The sequence below is a fragment of the Microtus pennsylvanicus genome, chromosome Y (assembly GCF_037038515.1).
Source record: "Microtus pennsylvanicus isolate mMicPen1 chromosome Y, mMicPen1.hap1, whole genome shotgun sequence".
In the NCBI taxonomy this organism is placed as follows: domain Eukaryota; kingdom Metazoa; phylum Chordata; class Mammalia; order Rodentia; family Cricetidae; genus Microtus; species Microtus pennsylvanicus.
The window spans coordinates 41,610,930-41,625,247 of record NC_134602.1 but is presented as its reverse complement, the minus strand read 5'-3'; the positions used below and the strand labels follow the sequence as shown (position 1 = coordinate 41,625,247).

The 14,318-nt window shown below is 35.7% G+C and overlaps 1 protein-coding gene across 7 annotated transcripts in view; it reads left to right on the top strand.

Moving 5' to 3' along the window:
- Positions 1 to 14,318, top strand: part of LOC142841994 (histone demethylase UTY) — a 159,358-nt gene that overhangs the window by 132,733 nt on the left and 12,307 nt on the right. For 6 of the 7 annotated variants that reach the window (XM_075958977.1, XM_075958975.1, XM_075958974.1 and 3 more), the window contains 3 exons: positions 866 to 980; positions 4,770 to 4,957; positions 5,880 to 6,021. In XM_075958977.1, coding sequence (XP_075815092.1) covers positions 866 to 980; positions 4,770 to 4,957; positions 5,880 to 6,021 — 445 coding nt within the window. Of the gene's footprint in view, positions 1 to 865; positions 981 to 3,313; positions 3,536 to 4,769; positions 4,958 to 5,879; positions 6,022 to 14,318 lie in introns of those variants that run through there. The other variant, XM_075958980.1, reaches the window with a different exon arrangement.

Here is a 14,318-nt window from a genome sequence, read left to right as displayed (position 1 = left end):
TTTTATTATTATACCAAAGTGTTTTAAATTCTTTTCCTATGCCAGGTAAAATATAATTAGAAAAAAAAATATAAACCTTCAAGGAACCCTTGTGTTTATGTAAATGTTCAGATATAGAAATCTTTATCCTTGTTAATTTTTTAGCAAGTGGTCTAATTTGAATATGAAACTTATATGTTGACAAAGTGTGAAAAATGGTATTTAAATATATATTTTGAACTAGAAAGGAAATGTAGTATATGAAAGAGATTGATAGCCTGAACTGACCTGAAAGTCTGAATAGTAGAAGGTGGGCTTGAATTTCTGCTTCTGCTTACAAAGTGCTGGGATTATAGGCTTCTACTCCAGCTCTTGATTGTGTGTAATGCATATAGGAATGATGTTTTAAAAAGTGAATCCTGAGAGTCAATCTTGCAAGTCCAACACCTTCCTAACCAATTTATCTTCCTAACTTTTGATGAAATTTTATTTGAAAGATTGTTTTGTATTCAAGTTGAAGTATATTCTTCCATCTGAATATAGTCTTAAATATGTAAAAATTTTGTGACCTTTTTAAGAAATAATTTTAAGACCACAACATGATTTTTGTAGCTAGTTAGAGTTGATGATAGTTGATTCAGAATTCCATCTTACACTGAATTATGCTAAGAAACAATATGCCGTTTGCCAGTGTTAAGTCAGTTATTTGCCTCTTGGGTATAGAGGTGAGGAAACACACACACACACATACACACACACACACACACACACTTCTTGCATGCCCAGACACATGCATGTAAAAAGCTGAGCTGGTGTGGTAACTAACTGTAATCCCAGTCGTATAATTACAGTACTGTTATGACTTTAATTTCCCTTTTCTTTTCAGGTCACCAAGAAAATAACAACTTCTGTTCTGTTAACATAAATATTGGTCCAGGTGATTGTGAGTGGTTTGTTGTACCTGAAGATTATTGGGGTGTTCTGAATGAATTCTGTGAAAAGTAGGTTTCAGAAATAAATTTATTTTAAAGAAAGGTGAAAACAGCTGTGGAGAATAAATTTAAAAAAAAGGCTGAGTTTCTTAGTGCGAGGGTCAATTATTATTTACTGTTGTACATTTTCCATTAGGGATTTATGTGACTTTTTGGGAGGCATGAGAAACAGCTTTTACCCCTTATAGTGCACTAATGACAGATTAAAGAAATGATTTTACCAAAGACTAGCTTGGAGAACCAATGAATTTATTGGGATTACTTTTTTTTTTTTTTGAGACAGGGTTTCTCTATAGCTTTGGTGCCTGTCCTGGAACTAGCTCTTATAGACCAGGCTGGCCTCGAACTCCCAGAGATCCACCTGCCTCTGCCTCTCAAGTGCTGGGATTAAAGGTGTGAGCCACCACCGCCTCGCCTGGGATTACTTTCAATACTGTGGATGAGGAGTTCCTTGCAGGAGGGTGGGTATAAAAAAGAAAGAAAAAGAAAAGGAACCAATTTTTCCTTTGCGAACAGTCATCAATTAGAGGTACCTTCTATGTTTGTAATGGATCTTGTGCCTACTTCCCATCTCAGCACTGAGACACTTTCTGCCTTGGACTTGTATAGGCCTTGAGCATGCAACTTTAGCACTATATGTGTTAGTCTAGCAGTGTTTAAGCAAGTCTTGTTTTCCTATTGTTCTTTACCCTCTGCAGTTCTTCAAATTTTTATGTCTCCTTTTCCACAGGATTCCCTAAGCCTAAATTTAGGAGGGCGGGATTTGATGGTGATCTAAGGTCTCTTACTCTATTGCCCAGTTGTGTTTCTATGTTTGTGTCTGAGTGAAACAAAGATCTATGAGTATAGCAGAATGTTGATAGGAATTGTTTATTTATTTATTTTTAAATATGTATTTATTTATTTGTTATGTATACAATATTCTGTCTGTGTGTATGTCTGCAGGCCAGAAGAAGGCACCAGACCTCATTACAGATGGTTGTGAGCCACCATGTGGTTGCCAGGAATTGAACTCAGGACCTTTGGAAGAGCAGGCAATGCTCTTAACCACTGAGCCATCTCTCCAGCCCCGGAATTGTTTATTGTTAAATTGCCTTAGAAAAACTGTATAGTAGGAGGCCACTTGTTTGTTTTCTTGCCTCCTGGCAGCTCAGACCCAAAATAACCACACAGAAACTGCATGAAATATGTCAGTGCTTAGTCAATTACTTAAGCGTATTGCTAGCTAGCTCTTACATCTAGAATTAACCCATCTCCATTATTTTATATTTTACAATGAGATCGTGGCCTACTGGCAAAGTTTCAAATGGCTTCTCTTTTTACTCTGCCTTCCTTCTCCCAGCATTTCATTTAGTTTTTCCCACTTTCTCTACTCTCTCCTATCAGGCCAGTTTCTGTATTAACCAATGATATACACTGCATCCAGAGGGGAAATCCACATCAAAACTGTAGTATTTGGATTTCCCCAAGGCCTGTGACCTAGACATCTTAGGATCTTGCCCATCAACACAGTTTTGGCCATGGGTTCTGTCTCATGTAGAGGATTTTAATTTCGATCAGATAGCGTTTGTTTACTCCTACAACTTTTGTGCCATTATTGCTTTAATATATTTTGCTGGCAGGTTGCCATTGTGTAGGCTCAAGGGTTTATCGTGATGTTTACCTCCTCTAGTAGAGTATATGTACCATTTTAGTACCATTTTCTTTATCCCTTCATCTGCTGAGAGACATATAGGTTGTTTTCAATTTCTGGTTGTTATGACTAGAACAGCAATAAATGTGTTTGAATAAATGTCCTTGATGTAGGTTATAGAATTCTTAGCGTATATACCCAAGATTGTTATAGGTGATCTTGCTGTTAACAGAGTCCCATCTTTCTGAGGAAACCACCACACAGATTCTACAGTTGCTGTACAAGTTTGCACTTCCACCATATATCAATTATTTTCCCTTATTTCTGTCCTGGCCAACATATGGTGTTAATGGTTTTCTTGATTAGTGTAAGAGGAAATTCCAAAGTAATTTTGATTGTATTTCCCTGATGGCTAAGACTATCGAACATTTTCAGTGTTTCTAAGTCCTTTGAGTTTCTTCTATTGAGAATTCTCTGTTCAAATCTGTTACTTGATTTGAATTGGGTTAGTTTTTTTTCTTGATATTTTTCTACATATTTTTTTTTTCTTTGTAGATTTTCATTGTTATTCTTTACCTATTTTGGATATTGGTCTTCTACCTGGTGTGTACTTAGGTAGCAGAGAGGAATAGAAATGGGCCAGAAGTTGGAAGGAAGGCTAGTTTGACACCAAAATTTTATGAAGTCTCCATTGTCCTGTCACCCCTAGCCCCAGGAATGGAACCCCTACCAGCAGTCTGCTACAGGGCTGAGAATAAACTACAGAGATTTGTAAGGAGCACTAGACAGAGAGGATGGTCACCTTCCTGAATCTAAGTACAGTGTGGTCACTGGATTCTTGGAGAGTGTTTGTAGACCACCTACAACAGGGTGGGAAGAAGGAGCAAAGCTGGATCTGCTGTGTGGTTCTTGGAGATCATAAGGAATGGAGGTAGAGTGCAAGGAGAGGACACTGCAAGCAGATTCCTATAGGGAACCTCTCCATTTCCTCTCAGATTTGACAGATTGTAATTAAAAACAAGAAAGTGGAAATGGCTTCTTGAGTTCAGGTCCAGTGAGACCTGTAAAGTGTTTTGGATTTTTATATTGCAATGAAAGTCATAAGAATAATACATTTAAATGATCTTTGTAACTTATTAGTGATACCGGTGATGTTGCTAGAGCATGTATGTTCATGTTTTATATATTATTTTTCATAAATGTAATGCTTGGGATACTTTTTCTGTTTTATTTAAGTCAATGAATTCCCTAAAATCCTAGAAATACTTATTTTCCATTTTTTTCTTCCTTCCTTCCTTTCTTTTCTTTCTTTCTTTCTTTCTTTCTTTCTTTCTTTCTTTCTTTCTTTCTTTCTTTCTTTCTTTCTGATAATAATTTAGAATAGCTTTAGGGGAAGTTTCTAATTTCTCTGGAGGTTCTGGCTCTCATTATGTACCTTTGTGATTGTAGTCAATGACTCTAGTTAAAAATTTGTATACTACTTATTTATATAAATCACTGATCCACAAAAATGAAAATCAGAAAAAGTAGACAAAAGAACAATAAACCAAAAACTAATAAAAAAGAAAGAAAAAAGCCAAGACAAAGCAAAACAAAACAGCCTATCAAAATATCATTGAACTAGTATATTAGTGAAGTGACTTATTTTCTCTTGAACTTTCCACTCTGGAATCCAGTCTGGAATGGCTTAACACAGACCCTGTGCATTTGACACAGTATCTGTGTGCCCATTCTGTTATGTATGGACAACACTGTTTCCTTGAATTCACCCACCCTCTTTGGCTCTTAAAATCGTTGCACCTTCTTTTTTGCATGGGTTCCTGAGCTTTGAGGGAAGGGCTTTGATAGTGACATCCCATTTAGGACTAATTCTCTCACTAACTACACATTTTCTTGTGGGTCTCAGTGTTAATGTTGAATATGATGTTTAATAAAAGTAAACTTTGCTCTTTAGATAAATCAGCAATCAGTTGTAGATCAGATGAAGTATTTAATCTTTTTAGGCTTGATGTCTTCACTTTTCAAAAAGAAATGCAGCTCTTCCACTACTTCCCAGTTCAACATTTTAATGAAATACTAATAGCATTTTTTTTAACTTTTTGTGATTAATTTTGCCTTTTATAAGTCTATAAATATTTGACTCTTTGTATTTCTTCCTTTCCCAGAAATAATTTGAATTTCCAGATGAGCTCATGGTGGCCAAACCTTGAAGATCTTTATGAAGCAAATGTTCCTGTGTATAGGTTTATTCAGCGACCTGGAGACTTAGTTTGGATCAATGCAGGCACTGTCCACTGGGTTCAGGCTATTGGGTGGTGTAATAACATTGCCTGGAATGTTGGTCCACTCACAGGTATTTAACGTAGCACACCAATAAGATTATTATTTTATAGATCATTCCTTACATGTTTTGTTTTGTGTTAGCAAATAACTCAGTTAAAGTAAGAAATGTAGAGATTAATTAACAAGTGGCATTCTAATAATAGATTTTAACAAAGTAGTGAATTTTTTTTGTGTACATTAGAATGTTGCCCATTTAATGTGTAGAGTTCTTTACTTCATTTTCATATAGTTCTTTAGAGACTTCTAAAACACTTGCAGTTATTCTTAAGATTTTTTTAAAACTTATTTATTTTACATATATGAGAATTTTGCTTGCATCTATGTCTGATATATGTCTTGTAACTCCAAATGTTGGAAGAGGATTTTATGGGGCTAGTGTTCTAGACAGTTGACCTGCCTTGTCTGTGATGGGAACTGAAGCTTGCTTTCACTGCAGAAAGTACAAATGCTCTTAACCACTGAGCTGTCTCTCCAGCTCTTGTTCTTCAGAATTTTTATTTGATGAAATATAGGAAACCTTATTATATGTGTTTCTGATTAATATACATAAGTCTGGCCTTCAACAGTAAAAGGGCCAAAAATGGACATATATTCAACACCTTTGTACTAGTTGTTTTTAATCCCTGGGCCCTCAGTTCATTTTGTACTATGGGTAGATTGAAAAATACAAAACAAATTTTAAAAGATGAAATAAAAAACTATAAAAACAACTTAGCATAATACCTTAAATTGAGACTGTTTATTACATTACATGATAAGCTAATGATGGTTACACTATATACATGATCATTTTTAAACTATTAGTATCTCAACATAATCTACTAATGCCTTTAGATTTTTCAGAATTGATGGACTTATAAGGTAGGATATGATAATAGGTTTTCTAATATGTTTTATTTTTGTTTCTTTGTCACATTTTATTTTCTTCTTAGCTTTTCAGTATAAATTAGCAGTTGAACGGTATGAATGGAACAAGTTGCAAAGTGTCAAGTCAGTGGTACCTATGGTTCACCTTTCATGGAATATGGCACGAAATATCAAAGTATCAGATCCAAAACTTTTTGAAATGATTAAGTAAGTCCTTAATTGTCCTCCAATTTTATTTATATTGGAAAAAAATGTATATATGCCATATTACGTGTGTGCAAGTCAGAGGACCACTTGCACTTGTTGGTTACCTTATTCTACAACATAGTGTTGATTGAGCTCAGATTTCAGCCTTGATGTACTAACCTGAAGTCCCTTAAGTATACTTTTTTGCTTTCTCTCTTCTCTTTCTCTTTATTCTACCTTTGTTTATTGTATAACGATATTATTTGAAAAAAATTGAGGAAATAGCCTTTGTTTTTATATTTATCTTGGGTAGAAGTAATGGTACTTCATAGTCTGTGCGCTCGCTCTCTCTCTCTCTCTCTCTCTCTCTCTCTCTCTCTCTCTCTCTCTCTCTGTCTCTCTCTCTCTTTCTTTCTCTCTCTCTCTGTCTCTTTTTTCACCTCTCTCCTGGAACAGGGTTTCTCTCTGTATCCCTTGCTGTCTTGAAAAATCACTTTGTAGACTAGACTGGCCTTGAGCTCAGATTCATATGCCTTGTTTCTCAAATGCTGAGAGTAAAACCATGTGCTACCACCTGGTACTTTCTGTCTTTATTCTCCCCCTCAACTATTTGTTCATTTATTTATTTTTATGTTTAATTTTTTGTTGTGCCATTTGTTTATTTATTTTTCTACCCAGCCACAGTTTCCCCCTTTTTCTCCCTTCCTATTACCCTAATCTCTCTTTCTGTTTCCCTCCCTATTTACTCCCCCTCTGTTTTTATTTAGAAAAATGCAGTCCTCCCATGGATATTGATAAAGCATGGCATGTCAAGTTGAAATAAGACTAAGCACTTTACTCATGTATTAATGCTGGGCAAAGTGATCCAGGGTCCAAAAGCCTGCCTTTCTATTAGGAACAGCCTCTGCTCTCACAAGAATGTCAAGCAACACAACTGTCATATATATGCAGAATGCCCATGTAAGATAGATAGATGCCTATAGGTTCCCTGGTTGTTGGTTTAGGCTCTGTAAACCCCTGTTAACCTAGGTTAGTTGGTTCTATGAGTCTTCTTGTGATGTCCATGGCACCTCTAACTTCTACAGTCCTTTCCTTTCTATCTCTCTGATGACTATTGGACTAGGCAACTATCTATGACTGTAGCAGAATATTGTTAGGCTTGACTGACATCTAACATCTCTCTTTTTGATCTCCCACTGTTTTTGGTTCTAGCCCAGTTTTTGGGCTACCTGAGTCCTGGCAATCCAAGCAGTGTCAGGGGTGGGCTTACTCTGTGGCATGCATCTCAGACTGGACCAATTATTGGTTGGACACTCTCACAATTTCTATGCCACCCTTACCTTAGTACAACCCCATCAGCAGGACACACTGTAAGTTGAAGATTGTGGGGCTAGGTTGGTGCCCCAGTCCCTCCACTGAAAGTCTTGCATGGTCACAGGCGATAGCTTGTGCTTGTTCAGGCTATGTATCTCCTATTGCTGGGAATCTTTTTTTTTTTTTTAGTTATATCATTTGATCATTTTTTCCTTTTATTGAAAATTGAGTTTTTCTTTCATAATATGTCCTGGTTATTATGGTTTCACTTCTCTCTATACCTCCCAGTCCCCATCTCTCCCCTACTTTCCCTATTTGGATAAAAACTCTTTCTGTCTCTCATTAGAAAACAAACTTGCTTCTGAGGAATCTATTGCTGGGAATCTTAGCGTGGGGTCCTCCTTATAGGTTTCTACCGTGACCCTGACTTGTCTTCTTCCCAGTCTCTCTTTCAGTACTTTCCACTCCTCTCCTCTTCCCTCATGTTTCCATCCCCATCTATCTCCAGTCTACCCATGAGATCTCTATTTAACCTTCCTAAGAACATCTGGACATCTCTGCATGAACCTTCCTTATTACCTAGCTTCTCTGGGCCAGTATTTTATATCATAGTCATCTTTTACCTTATAGCTAATAATCACTTATGAGTGAGTACATATCATGCTTGTCTTTCTGGGTCTGTGTTCCTCACTCAGTTCCTCACCTAGTTCCGTCCATTTGCCTTCAAATTTCATGATGTCATTGTGTTTAATAGTTGAATAGTAGTCCACTGTGTAAATGTACCTTGTTTTCTTTATCCATTCCTCTTTGGAGGGACATGTAGGTTGTTTACAGGTTCTTGCTATTACAAATAATGCTGCTGTGAACACAGTTGAGCAAGTGTCCCTGTGGTATGATTGGGCATTCTTTGGGTATATGCTGAGTCTTGAGGTAGATCAAGTCTCAATTTTGTAGGGTGCCTCAATACTGATTTCCAAAATGGCTGTACAAATTTTCATTCCTTCAATATAGAAGCGTTCCCCTTATCCCACATCATTTCCAGCGTAAGCTGTCACTTGTGTTTTTATATTAGCCATTCTGAAAGGTATAAAATGGAATCTTGTTTTGATTTGTATTTCTCTGATAGCTAAGGATATTGAGCATTTCTATAAGTCTATCTCAGCCATTTGAGATTCTTCTATTGAGAATTTTCTGTTTAGAACCCATTTTTAATTTGGGTTATTATTACTTTTTGATGATTAATTTCTTGGATTCTTTTCATATTTTAGTGATCAGCTCTCTGTGAGATGTGGGATTTGTGAAGATCTTTTCCCATGATGTAGGCTGCTGTTATTGATAGCATCCTTTGGCTTATAGAAGCTATTCAGTTTTATGAGGTTCCATTTATTAGTTGTTCATCTTAGATTCTGAACTATTAACGTTTTGTTCAGGAAGTTGTCTACTGTGCCCGAGCATTCAAGGATACTTCCCATTTGTCTTTCATCAGGAGCAGTGTAACTGGAGCTTGTTGAGGTCTTTGATCCTTCTGGGTTTGAGTTTTTTACAGTTTTTTACAATAGATAGACCTCTAGTTGCATTTTTTTCTAAATACAGACATCCAGTTCGGACAGCATTATTTGTGGCAGATGCTTATACTTTTAGCTTCTTTTTAAAAAGTAGGTGATACTTTGTGATGCCTCTGGAAGTTCTCTTATTGTACAGGATTGTTTTGGCTATCCTGGGATTTTTGTTTTTCCATCTGAAGTTGAGTATTGTTCCTTCGAGTTCTGTAAAGAATTGTGTTGGGTTTTTGATGGGGATTGTGTTGAATCTGTAGATTGCTTTTAGTAAGATGGCCATTTTTTACTATGTTAATTGTACTGATCCTTGAGCATGAGACATCTTCCAGTCTTCTGATTTCTTTCATCAAAGACTCGAATTCTTGCTTTACGGGTCTTGCTTGGTAGCATCACACCACACCAAGATATTTTATATTGTTTGTGGCTATTGTGAAAGGGGGATTGTTTTTTTGATTTTGTAGTTTCTTTATCATTTGTTTATAGGAAGGCTACTTGTTTTTTTTGTTGTTGTTGTTGTTTTAAGTTAATATTGTAGCCAACCACTTGACTAAAGGTGTTTACCAGCTCCCAGAATTTTTGGGATTGCTCATGTATACTATGGTATCATCCGCAAATTGTGGTACTTTGACTTCTTCCTTTGTAATTTATAACCCTTTGATCTTCTTTTCTTGTCTTATTCCTCTAGCTAGAACTTCTCAAGTACTATGTTGAAGAGATATGGAGAGAGTGGACACAGCCTTGTCTTGTTCTTGTTTTTATGGAATTATGTTGAGTTTCTTTCATTTGATGTTGGCTATGGCTTGATGTATATTGCTTTATTATGTTTAATTATGTCTCTTGTATCTTTGAGCTCTCTAAGACTTTGATCATGAAGGGGGTTTAGATTTTGTCAAAGGCTTCCCCTCCCCCAGCATCTAGTGAAATGATTATGTGTCTTTTTTCTTTTAGTTTGTTTATATGGCAGATTTTCATCAGTTGAACCATCCCTTCATCTCTGGGAGGAAGCCTTCTTGACTATGGTAGATCTTTTGATGTTGTTGGGTATTTTTACATCAAAGTCATGAAAGCAGTTGGTCTATAATTATTCTTGGTTGAGTCTTTTTGTAATTTGGGTGCCAGCATGACTGTGGCCTCAGAGAAGAATTTGGCAATGTTTCTTTTATCTTGTGGAATAACTTGGCATAATGGTATTAGCTCTTCTAATACCATTCAACTAAAGGTCTAGTTGAATTCTACATTAAAAACTGTTTTCTCCTGGGATATTTTTTTTTTTGTTGGGATACTTTAAATGAATGCTTCTATGTCTTTAGAGGTTATAGGTCTATTTAAATTGTTTATGTAATTTTGACTGAATATTGGTAAATCTTATCTATCAAGGAATTTGAGCATCTCTTTATTTTTTTCAACTTGTGGAGTACAGACTTTTGAAGAATCATTTTAATTATCCTCTAGATTTTCTCAGTGTTTTGTTAGTCTCCCTTTTCATTTCTGGCTTGTAAATTTATATTTTCTCTGAATTTTTTCATTAGTTTGGATATGTGTTTGTCTATCTTTTTGATTTTAGAAGGAAACAACTCTTTATTAGTTTTTTATTTTTTTTTTATTTTATTGATTTCATCCTCATTTTGATTATTCCCTGTCATCTACTCCTCTCAGGTGTGTTTGTTTCTTTTTGTTCTTGAACTATCCACTATGCTGTTAAACCACTGTTGTGAGATTACTCTAATTTTTTTCATATAAGTCTTCAGTGCTACGAACTTTCTTATTATTACACTTTCACAGTATTCCATAAGTTCAGATATATTGTACATTCATTTTTATTTTCTTCTGGACTTAGTGGCATCTTAATAGAGAGCTATTCAGTTTCTTTCAGCTTGTACATTTTCTGTAGTTTCTATTCTTGTTGAGATCCAACTTTAATTTTTGGGGATCTGATAAGATACATGATGTTCTTCCAATTTTTGTGTCTGTTGACATTTGCTTTGTGACCAGGTATATGGGCATTTTTAGAGAAGGTTTCATGAGGTGTCGTTAAAAAGTATATTCTGCATGAACTGGCTTTGTGGGAGCCTAGCCTGTTTGGATGCTCACCTTCCTAGACCTGGATGGAGGGGAGAGGACCTTGGACTTCCCACAGAGCAGGGAACCCTGACTGCTCTTTGGACTGGAGAGGGAGGGGGAGGATAAGTGGGGGTATGGGGGAGGGAAATGGGAGGAGTGGAGGAGGTGGAAATTGTTAAGTAAAAATAAAAAAAAATAAATTAAAAATGTATATTCTTTTGTGTTTGGATGAAATGTTCTGTAGATGTCTGTTAGGTCCATTTGAGTCCTAATATCTATTAGCTCTATTACTTCTCTTTTTAGTTTCTGTCTGCAAGCCCAGTCTGTTGCTGAAAGTCAGTTGTTGATGTTGTCCACTATTCCACTATTAGTGTGTGGGTTTTATGTGTGATTTAAGCTTTAGTAATGTTTGTTTTACAAATGTGGGTGTTCTTGTATTTGGGGCATAGCTGTTCAGAATTGAGTCTTTATCATGGAAGGGGGTATTGGGTTTTGTCGAATGCTTATTCAGCATTTGGTGAGATGATAGTATATTTTCATTTTTTCCAGCTTATTTATATGAGTTACATTGGTAGATTTTCATATTTTGAACCATCCCTGCATCTCTGGGATGAAGCCAACTTGATTATGATTGATGATTTTTTTTTCCAATGTGTTCTTAGATTTGGTTTGCTAGTAGTTTATTGCGTATTTTTGCATCTATGCAAAATCTCATATGAGTGAGATTAGCCTGTAATTTCTCTGTTTTGGTTGAGTCTGTTTGTGGTTTTGGTATTAGGGTAAACTGTAGCCTTATAAAAGGAGTTTGGTGATGTCCCTTCTGTTTCTTTTATGTGGAACACATTGAGAAGTATAGGTATTAGCTCTTCTTGGAAGTTCTTGTAGAATTCTGCACTAAAACCATCCATAACTGGGCAATTTTTGGTTGGGTAGACTTTTGATGACAGCTTCTATATCCTTGCAGTTTATAGGTCTATTTAAATTGTTCACCTCATCTTGATTTTATTTTGGTATATGGTATCAAGCTATTTGGTATTCAGAAAATTGTCCATTTCTTTTATGTATTACAATTTTGTGGAGTACAGGTTTTTGCAGTATGACCTAATGATTCGCTGGATTTCCTCAGTGTCTGTTGTTATGTTTCCATTTTCATTTCTGATTTTGTTAATTTGGATTGTCTCTCTCTGCCTTTTGATTAGTTTGGATAAGGGTTTGTCTATTTATTGATTTTTCCCCCCAAAGAACCAGCTCTTGCCTCATGCATTATTTGTCTGTCTTTCTTTCTTTCTTTCTTTCTTTCTTTCTTTCTTTCTTTCTTTCTTTCTTTCATTTTGTTGATTTTAGCCCTCAATTTGGTTATTTCCTGTCTTCTACTACTATTGGGTGAGTCTGCTTATTTTTGTTCTAGAGCTTTCAGGTGTGCTGTTAAATCACTAGTGTAAGGTTTCTCCACTTTCCTCTTTTTTTTTTCTCCCAAGACATGGTTTCTGTGTGGTTTTTTGGAGCCTGTCCTGGAACTAGCTCTTGTAGACCAGGCTGGTCTCGAACTCACAGAGATCTGCCTGCCTCTGCCTCCCAAGTGCTGGGATTAAAGGCGTGCGCCACCACCGCCCGTCCACTTTCCTTCTGTAGGCACTTAGTGCTATGAGCTTTCTTCTAAGGACTTCATTCATAGTGTCCCATAGGTTTGGGTACATTGTGTCCTCATTTTCATTGAATTCTAGAAGTCTTTAATTTCTTCCAGGGCTGATTCAATAGTTCACTGTTCAATTTCTATGAATTTCCATGTTTTCTGCAATTAGTGGTGTTCTTGAATTCTAAATATAAACCACGGTGATCCAAAAAGATACAGGAGGTCATCTCCCCCCTTTTTTTGTTTTTTAATTTGTTGAGGTTTGCTGTGTTACCGAGTATATGTTCTATTTTAGAGAAGGTTCCATGAGGTGCTGAGAAGAAGGTATATTCTTCGTGTTTGGGTGGAATGTTCTATAGATGGCTGTTAAGTCCATTTGGTTCATTATATCTGTTAGTTCTCTTATATCTCTGTTAAGTTTCTGTCTGGTTGACCTGTCCATTGTTGAGATTGGGGTGTTGAAGTCTCTTACTATTAGTGTGTAGGGTTTGGCATGTGATTTAATCTTTATTAATAATTCTTTTACGTATGTGGAAGCTCTAGGATTTGGAGCATAGATATTCAGGATTGAGATTTCATCTTGATGGATTGTTCCTGTGATTAGTGTGAAGTGTCCTCCATTTCTTCTGATTGATTTTAGTTTGAAAACTATTTTGTTAGCTATTAGGGTAGCTATACCTGCTTGTTTATTAGGTCCATTTAATTGGAAAATCTTTTCCCAACCCTTTACTCTGAGGTAATGTCTCTCTTTTAAATATTTTAATTTTTTGAAGTTCAGATTTTTAAAATATGACCTGACAGTTCTGGATTTCCTCAGTGTCTGTTGCCATACTTCCTTTGCTTCCCGACTTTGTGTTTCTCATTTTGTTATTTTGTAAAATATCTTTTTGCCTTTTTATGAGTTTGGAGAATGGTTTGTCTATTTTGTTGATTTTTTTTCAAGAATCAATTTTTGTTTCATTGATTTGTATTGTTCTTTTTGTTTTCTTTTTTATTGATTTCAGTGCTGAATTTGAGTTTGCTGTTTGAATTTGCTTTTTATTTTAGAACTTTCAGATGTATTGTTAATTCCCTAATGTGAGATTTTTCCAAATTCTGTATGTGGGTTTTTATTGCTATAAGCTTTCCTCTTAGCACTGCTTTCATAGTGTTCCATAAGTTTCAGTATGTTGTTCTTTCAATTTCATTGAAATCTAGGAAACCTTTAATTTCTTTCTATTCAATTTTTTTTATATCTGCTGAGATCTGCTTTGTGATTATTTTGTCAAGGTTGCATGAGGTGCTGAGAAGAAGGTATATTCATTAGTGCGAAATGTTCTATAGATGTCTGGTAATCCCATTTGAATAATAACATCTGTTAGTTCCCTTATTTCTCTGTTAAGTTTCTGTCTGGCAGACCTGTCCATTGGTGAAAGTCGGGTATTGGAATCTCTCAGTATTAGTGAATGGGGATTGATGGGTGATTTAAATTTTAGTAATGTTTCTTCTACAAATTTGGGTGCCCTTGTATTTGGGACATAAATGTTCAGATTTGAGACTTTGTCTTGTTGATTTTTTTGTAATAAATATGAAATGTCCTCTATCTTTTTTGTTTAATTTTAGTTTGAAGTTTATTTTGTAGATATTAGGATATGGTTTCTTAGATCCATTTGATTGGAAAATCTTTTTCCAACACTTTGAAGTAATTAATGTCTGGTTTTGAATTTGAGGTTCATTTCTTGTATGATGCAGAAGGATGGGTGTTCTGTTAG